Raw genomic sequence first — 9,208 nt, forward strand, 5'->3', positions numbered from 1 at the left:
CTTTTGGATACTTTGGTTATACATAGGGATTTATTTCTTGATACTAATAAAATTGGAATTTCTAGTAAAACCATATCATTATTGGTTGGATTTAATCGAAATATTATTTTAAAAAATATGGAAATTCTTCAGTTATTAAATATTAATCAAATTCATTCAATCATTCAAATGATTATAATTTTACCATATATTTTTGAAAAGTTATTATTAATTATAGAATTAGATCAAGAAAGAATATATGGAATTTGGATGGTAGCAAAAGAAGCTATATTAGTTATTATACATGATTGGATATCATTTATAAGGTTCTTAAAGATCGAATTTGAAAAAATTGATAAAAATTATTCGAATTCTATTAAAAATGATTTGAATCAAATTATTTTGGACAATACTTGGCCATTATTTATTGATATTATTGCAAATATGATCAAGGAAGAACATGGATTTGGACTTAAAGTTGTTTCAAGTAATATATTCAACAAAAATTCACAAAGAATTAATAATTATATTGAAAACTATTATTTATATTTTGATATACTATTAGTTAATATTGTTATGGATTTTATTTTTACATTAAATGAATTTAATAGAAAAGATGATATAATTGAAGATCTGGAGATTCTTGAATTACCTTATCAATATTACAAAACTATTATAAGTTATTTTGACGATTTTATTAATGATAATAATAAATTTAAAGATGGATTTGAATTAAGAAATAAATGTTATTTAGAAGAATATAAGAGTTTTCATACTGCAGAAAATACTAATTTTGGAGTATTAAATAGAAATGGTAGTAATAATAATACAACACAAAATAATCATCAAACTTTAAATATTAATTATCAAACATTGAAGATATATATAATCGAAAAATTATTTGTTTTGTATGATCAGTTAAATATTAAATTAAGTACAATAAGTAGAATGATAATGAAATTAACAATAGAACAAGATGAAAATCAATTGAATCTAGTGAGTTTAAAAGTCAAGGATTTGATTATTTGTATTGAAGAATTGGGTGACATATTAAATAGAATGACAAGTAATATGTTTAAAAGTTTTTCTATGGAAGATTTACAAAGTGGATTAAGGCCAATGCCACATTTAAAAATTGAAGAAATGCAATCTTTATTAGTTTTGATTGAGAAACATTATAAAGCATTGAGAAGATTTGAAGAAGAGAATATGGATGAAACTAATGAGATACAAATTGAGATTTTGAAGATGAGAAAGAGATGTTTTGGGAGTTATATAGAAAATGTATTACCAGAATTAATAGAATGTGTAACATGTAAAGATCAAAGTATTCGTCAAAGATTGAAGATTATTTTATCTATTTTATCAAAGGATATATCAAAAGATTATAAATCATTATTAGTCCCATATTAAGGATAAATGATGAAGAAAATACATTAATTTGGTTGATTTTCAGATTCTTCTTTTTTCCTTTTTCTGGATTGTTATTAATAATATGTTAAATAAATTTCTCATTAAAGAAAGAAAAAAATAGTATTATAATGTTATTAACTTACCTTTCAATCCTTTTCTTCTCAATCATTCTTTTTTCTTAATAATGGAAATCAAATATTAATTAACTTAAGGAATTAAAAGGAAAAAAACGTACCCAACTCGGAAGGAAATAAATAATGTCTTATTTTCCCTTTAACATTGGATATATCAATATTATGATGATCATTATTATTATTATTATTATTATTATTATCTTGAATAATATACTTGGCTCCTTTCTTTGAGGATTCAGTAAATTTGGCCCAAATAGCAAAATGATGAAATACTATTGATCCAGCAATAGCAACATTTAATGATGCTGTTCCATTTCCATAAAGAGGAATATGAATTAAATAATCACAAAGTTTAATATATTTTTGACTAAGTCCAGTACCTTCATTACCAAGTAGAAAAGCTGTCGATCTTTTAAAAGGATGAGGATATATAGGCCTTGATTCATCACTTATTTCAATTCCAACAAGATCCATTTCTTTTTCTTTAATAATATCAACAACTTGATCAATATTTTCATACTGTGTTAAACTCAAATGTGGAAGAGTTCCTTTATTTCCAAAAGTCATCAATTTCTTTTCTCCTACTACGAGTACTTCAGAGACTCCAAATCCGCATGCACTTCTAAGTAATGTTCCAAAGTTTTGTCTTTTAGAAATATTGGATAAAACTAGATAAAATTCTGGGAGATCCTTAGGATCTTTATTTCTTTTAATATCATCCATTATAATATTAAATTGATTAATATTGACAAAGACTTCTTTTTCTTTTTTTTTTTCTCTCCCCTCTTGACTAACTCTATATAAATATAATTATTCCTTAAGAAACTTAATAGTTGTCGCTATATATTCCTTTCTTTTTCCAAAAAATCTTTCTTAATGTTTCATTTGAGTTGATAATATCTAAAAATTCATAAATATTAATGCAATTTTATTATTTATTTCTTTTCAACTTTATTTTCTACATCAAATTATTAATATACATAAATATATATATATTTTTAATATCCGGTACCCGTGAGTGGCGCCGGCGGGTAAATTGGTGGGGTTGACTTTGGAAAAAAATATTAAAAAGGGATCAAAGGTTTGTAAAATAAAAAAAATAAAGAGATTTAGAGGAGGAACCAAAGCCAGGAAAAATAATTATATTTAAATTGATATATAAATATATATATATAAATATATATATATTTATTTATGTGTTAATATATATATGCATATATTTTTACGGATGTGGCTATATAAGATAGTATTTAAATCGTGGAAAAACAGCAAATAATAAAGATAGAAGATAAGACTGAAAAGTAGCTTTGTATTAACAGAAATTATATTTATAAAAGACTAAATTATTACAAAAATTAACTTTATATTTGTTTTAAGATAGATGTGTTAAAACAATATCATAAATATTAATATATATATATATATATATATATATTAATATTAATATTTAATATTATAAGCAGAGGAAAAAGAAAAAAATAGATTATAATAAGGAATTATTAATTACTAATGTGGTAAAACTAAACTTTTGATGAATCATTTTTTTTGATTAAAGGATATTAAAAAAAAATAATTAATGGAAGGATTTCATCCAGATTGGCAAGGCTACTTTAAGCCGTTAATTGCTTTAATAGCTCCAAAAAATCTACAGGAGCATATTTCAAAAAGTATTGATTCATTTAGACCAAAATCATGTTTTCCTTGTGACAAATACCTGGAGTTAAAATGCATGACTTATTCAGAGCTTATTAATCCAACTCCAACACCAAGTGCAACATCTCCATCAAAAACTTTATTAAAATCTCCATATTCAATTTCAAATTCAAATTGTGTAATATTAGGGAATCGAACTGGTAATTATCTTGGAGGAATCGATATTTTGAATGTAAATTGGATGAATAAAGTTAGATATGAAACACCAGCTCTATATATTCTTTGTTTTGACTGGCAGAAATACCCAATAAATACCAATAATTCAAATTCGGAAGAAACAGAAAAGAATAAAGATCAAGAAATTATTAATGAACTTGAAAATGATGCTCTTAATATAATTAAAAATATTACACCCATATTAAAAAAGAGACAATCCCCACCATCAGTATTAATTTTTGTAATCTTACCATCAGGCACTCCAGATCCTCAATCATGTGTAACTTGTTTCAGAAGAAATCACTTTCCTGAGCTACAGGCAATATTTGTAAAATGTGGATTAAAACATCAAAAACAATTAAATATCAGAATTGAGAGATTAGCTGAAATGGCTTATGAAACGGCTCAAGCATATTATAGTGAAAATGAGCGTAGATGGAGAAAGTCTGCAATTAAGGCACAGACAGCTGGTATAACGGCTTCAAGTGATTCATTTATTGGAAGTTTATCAATGAAAAGTTCATCCACCGGATTAAGATATTCTGTATCGAATAGTATACAATCTAGTTTATCTCCAAGATTTGGTAGAAATTCATTCTTTTCAGCAGTTAATTCAAGCTCAAATAGTGTGAATAATCTTCTCAAGAATGTAAGCTTGACAAATGCAAATACTTTATCTAGATCCAATAAGAATAATTCTTTTGCCTCAAGTACTTCTGGGAATGGTTGTCAAACAATGACTCAACTCCAATCAAAAGTATTATTAATAAGATATTGTATAAAGAGTGCTGTAATGAATGAGTTTTGTGGGAATTTCGCATTAGCTGTAAAACAATATATTGCAGCTTGGGATAATATAATGAACGAGACAAGTATACCTTCTTATCAATTTGTAATTCTTTGCAATATAATAAGTCTAAGACTTTACCATATTCATGTGATAAATGGCGAAATCCAAAAAGCAATGATTCATTTAAAGATTCATTGTAGAACACTTCGAGAATTTGGAACAAATCATCCAAAATTTAAATTTTTGTCATCATTATGGCTTTCTCAGACATTGCAAAAACTTGCTTCAGTACTTTTTTTTCACCTTGTTAATAAGAGCTTTATTCAAGATCAAAGTATAAAAGAAGATACAAAGCTATGCCAGAATAATCATCATAAATATCCAGATGGACTTGAATTCTCGTTAATCCCATTATCTATAGGTAATAAAAACGAAAAAATCATTTCCAGAATTTCAGAATCTTGTAGAGAGAATTGTGCATTCAAGTTTGAAAATGAAAATCTTGGTGATATTCTCTCTTCAATTGCTAGATCAATTCAAAATATTGTGATTAATATTAATAATAATACCCAATGCGATAATGTAATTTCAGATGAATTGAATGGAAAAGATGACAGTAATAAAATTGAAGATCGCTCTGGTATTACTATATTAAACAATAACAATAATCAGAATAATATGGTACTTGATACATTAATAAACATTTCCAAACTTTATAAAACTTCAGCAGAATACTCTCATCTTTCAAAAAGTCAATTAATTGAATTTTGTAATGAATTTGATACAGAATTATTCAGTAATGACCAAGAAATTGGAGGAGAGATTCTTCCTCCTCTTTCACTTGGTTGTTTTGAAGAACTTTCATCTCCTGAAACTTTTCTTGAGTATGAAAGAAAAGGGCTCTCCAGTACTAGCCAACATAAAACAACTTTTGATCAACTCAGCAAACTTTGCTCACTTTATATTGGCTCAGATTCTTTTGACATTGATCAGATTGAAGACAGAAGCATTGCTTCAGAGGTTCTTGCATCTTGTGAAATTGTTAGAAGAAACATTAAATCACTCATTAATTCCAAATCTTTATTCTATAGATCCATCTCACTTTTTTACACTTCAGCAGTCATTTACAGACATTTTTATCCAATTAATTTATTTAACACCATCTCCCACCATAATATTAACCTCAACACAAACACTGAATCAGAAATACCCCAAAAAAATGTTGCGATTAATAATAATAATAATAATTTGTCCACATTAAATAGTACCCCTGACAATAAATGCAATCAGCCCGCACCGGCAATGCATGTGGACAATGCATGTCAGAGTGGATGCATGCAGGCGGGTGCAAGTATGGCAGATAGTACTGCCGGTACTAATGGTCAGAATGCGGGTGAACTTGTGAATGTTGGTTCTGGAAATTTTATTACAACACCTACAATTCCCTCCAAAATTGGGGCAGGACAAGTTTTCGGACAACTGACGGATCGTTTCTTTCAGATGATTTCCCTTTCCTTTGCTGAGTATTTGTTTGAGGAAAATTATATCAACTGTTCTCTAAGTATTTTTGAGGCAATCTTTCAGTCAATCGTTCCAAAACATGTTTTTGCTGAAATCAGTAGGCTGACTACAATTGATGAGCAACAAAACAAGTTTTTTGGAAAAAGAAAGGCAAGAATATGGGAAATTGTGAATCCACAAATGACTAATACATGTTTTCAAATAACAAATAGTTACTTTGATTCAAACTTTTGGTTATTTTTAAAACGAGTTTGCACTCGGATACTTGAATGCCTTTCTATTCAAAATTTAAATTTGGAAGAAAGAAAAAATATTCCCAAAATTACTATTTCTAATACAAGCTCTGAAAGTAAACTATTTGGTAATAGCAATATCGACAACTCCAATCTATACAATAATAGCAATATTAAGCAGGATGGTCAATATATTTATTCAGTTGTCTCAAGTTTCTTAGCAGTATTAAAACCAAAAAGAACATGGACACAAGGCCAAAATCAATGTAAACACAAAAATACTATTCCAAATCATTGTTCAATTCTCATTCTATCTTATTTAATTATTTCAAATTCTCTTGAAAGGGACTCAGAAACTGCATGTAAAATAGAAATTGAAGCCTTTTACAAATGGATTCAAGTACTATATTACAAAGTATTGAATAATAATATTACTAGTAATAATGAAGATGATCACTCAAATAATATTAGTAATTCTAATATTATCCAACAACAACTCACTCCAGTTCTTACAGGTAGTAAAGCCCAAGTAAAGAATATCTTATTTACTCATTTTCTTCATAACAATTATTCCACAATATTACAAGATCAATCAATTCCCGATAGAATTATCATAATGATTCATCATTTCCCGACTTTTCTTAACGTATTTATTAATTCCAGAATGGAAACTACCCTTGTGACCAATATTGGAATATTGGGAGTAATTATTGAGAAATTTGAAGTTGTTGAATTTGAAGAAGTTGGGAGATTGAACTCTCAATTATCATTGCACTGCAGGATCAGACGTGTGAACTATATTCCACAGAATTATGAAGACCATCATTCCAGAAAATTATTCTATCAAGTTTATCGTCCATCAATCCTTATTTTTGGCATATTCCTATATCTATGTGTATCAAATTCAAACCAAGCTAATGATTATATCAAGTTTGGAATCAATACTTTAAAATACTTTAATTATCAAAAATCGATTTCAAATTTGACAGGAAGTAATATATATAACTTTTCTTATGTTCAATTCTGTCTCAGAAACCCATCACTATCATATTTTACATGTATTGGAAGTTGGTTACGTCATTCAAGGACACTTATATATAATACTCCTAATTTGCAAATTGTTCCAGGTGGATTTTTAGATTTATCTACAAATTCCATAGCAAATCCAGTTCCAATTTATAAAGTTCCTGTTGATGATTTGCAAATTTTGTCAAAGTTTTCTCAACCATTTAACTCTCTACCAATATTTCACAAGCTTGTTACTAATAATATAAAGTTTAATGATCAGTTATCTTCGAAAGCTAATAATGATGAAATTGGTTTCAATATTGAGAGTATTAAGAAACTATGTAAAGTCTGGCTACTTTCACCATTTAATGCTTTGGATGTGCTTTTAACTGACTCTAAACAAAGAATTGATACTATTGAGTCTATTGCATATAATGCAATTTCCAATGAAATTAGACCATTACAACTTGTTTTAAGGATACCAAAGGACTTTTCAGAAAAATTTATTTTGGATATTTCTGTTAAAGTTGGAAAATTGATAACTCAAGACCCGTATTTTGGAGTTTCAGAATCAGAATTTGAAAATAAGAATGACTCTATTATCCAAAGAGAGGAAGATATTGTTTCAAAGCTTGGAATTCTCCAAATTCCAACCAATAATAAATGGGAAATTGTATTTAGTCAAAATACTATATCTTCAGTTGGAAATAATGATAATAATAATAATGCTATTCACTATAATAGTTATCAAAACAATAGCTTAACTCCTTATTCTAGCACAATTGGGAGATTTACTATTGATGGGAAATTGCTTAGAAGAAGCATTGTTTGTGAGGTAAAAACTAGTTTTGAAACAGGAATCGTGAATACAGAAAATGTCAATAAAGAAGTAGGAAGTCTTGAAGAATTTACAAGAATGCATTCACTAATAAACAAAGGAGAGGAAAAAACTATAACATATGAATGTAAATCAGTGAAATCTTTGAGTGATGATAATATACAATTTGTTGGTTTTGATCCCAATTTAGCAAATGAAACAGTAGTTTGGACTTTGAGAGAGAATACTTCAAATTATAGAGATTATCCATCTACTGAATCTAAATTTGGTTCAGAGTCAAAATTAGTAGAATCTGAAACCGAATTAGGATTCATCTCAGAATCAGGGCCATTAACAGGGCAAAAACCAAAAACAACAATCTCCTCTGGGTCATCAACTTGGTCACTTTCATATTCGGAAGAGAAGACAGTTAGTTTTATTGATGAAAATATCACTCCATATTTTAAAATCTTAAAGAATGGTGCTAAAATTGATGAATATACTACAAATTTGTTCCAAGGAGTAGGAGAAGAGAAAGATAAGGAAGAAGAAAGAAGAGTAGAAAAAGAAAAAGAGATTGAAGAAAAAGAAATTGGAATTAATCAACAAGGAGAGTTCGAGAACGACTCCATATTTTCTACACTTGACAATTCTTCGGGAGTCCTTTTATTTATTCCCATGTTCTTAAGTATTAACAAAGGTGGGAATTACAAAGTTTCTGTGAATGTTAAGATTTTGAATCAATTTCAAATGTCTAATAATAAAGATTTGGAAGCTGAATCAGAAGAAAAATTGATTGAATTTTCCGGTAATCTTATATTACATGACTTGGAGCATAGCAGACCATGGTATGTAGGAGAGTGTATCACAGTGAATAGTATAATTCCAAAAATGGACTCATTACATGGTTGTGTTAACTATTTAGACAAACATGGGGAACAACTGGAACACAGAGTGGTACCATTATATGATAGTTCAAATGAAATTAGTCAATTCTTTTTGTCATTTGAAGTTCAAACCAACGATTAACAGAAAAGATAGGTATTGAAGATTTTGTACTACCCTTTAAATTATCTATATTGATAGTAGGTATCCCACCATACTTGGTGGGAACCGACCCTTTCCCCGTATGATCCCTCTTTTAAACCGCAGATTGTGGGCGAGGGCCTGTACGACAGAACAGATCTTTCCACCGCTCCTGTCACTCCTGCCTTCCCACGTACAATACCTTCCTTATAAGCCTATGCTCCCCTCTGTGGATCCCCTTTTCTCTCTCCACCGCTAAACCTTTCAATATCGATACCACCCTTCACATCCTTCCTCCTAGTTATATCCTCGAAAATTCTTGCACCTCTTTTTCGCACCGACGACTACCAGTCGCCCGTGCTCCCCCTACGTCTTCCCACCATCGACCATGGTCTCCGCTCTGCGCGCGCCCTGCCCC

At 28.8% G+C, this 9,208-nt stretch overlaps 3 protein-coding genes across 3 annotated transcripts; 2 read left to right on the forward strand and 1 right to left on the reverse strand.

Moving 5' to 3' along the window:
• The first annotated feature begins 117 nt into the window (after nt 1-117).
• Chro.20064 (hypothetical protein) lies at nt 118-1,392 on the forward strand. The annotated part of the gene is made up of 1 exon (XM_660962.1): nt 118-1,392. The coding sequence occupies one exon, from the start codon at nt 118-120 to the stop codon at nt 1,390-1,392; it is 1,275 nt and encodes a 424-aa protein (XP_666054.1).
• Nucleotides 1,393-1,607: 215 nt separating this feature from the next.
• On the reverse strand, nt 1,608-2,249 carry Chro.20065 (OBP33pep like protein). The annotated part of the gene is made up of 1 exon (XM_660963.1): nt 1,608-2,249. The coding sequence occupies one exon, from the start codon at nt 2,247-2,249 to the stop codon at nt 1,608-1,610; it is 642 nt and encodes a 213-aa protein (XP_666055.1).
• Nucleotides 2,250-3,102: 853 nt separating this feature from the next.
• Nucleotides 3,103-8,793, forward strand: Chro.20066 (hypothetical protein). Its single annotated transcript, XM_660964.1, has 1 exon — nt 3,103-8,793. One exon carries the CDS (start codon nt 3,103-3,105, stop codon nt 8,791-8,793), a length of 5,691 nt encoding a protein of 1,896 aa, XP_666056.1.
• The last annotated feature ends 415 nt before the right edge of the window (nt 8,794-9,208 follow it).

This window comes from Cryptosporidium hominis (genome assembly GCF_000006425.1).
Source record: "Cryptosporidium hominis TU502 chromosome 2 CHRO012021, whole genome shotgun sequence".
NCBI lineage: Eukaryota > Apicomplexa > Conoidasida > Eucoccidiorida > Cryptosporidiidae > Cryptosporidium > Cryptosporidium hominis.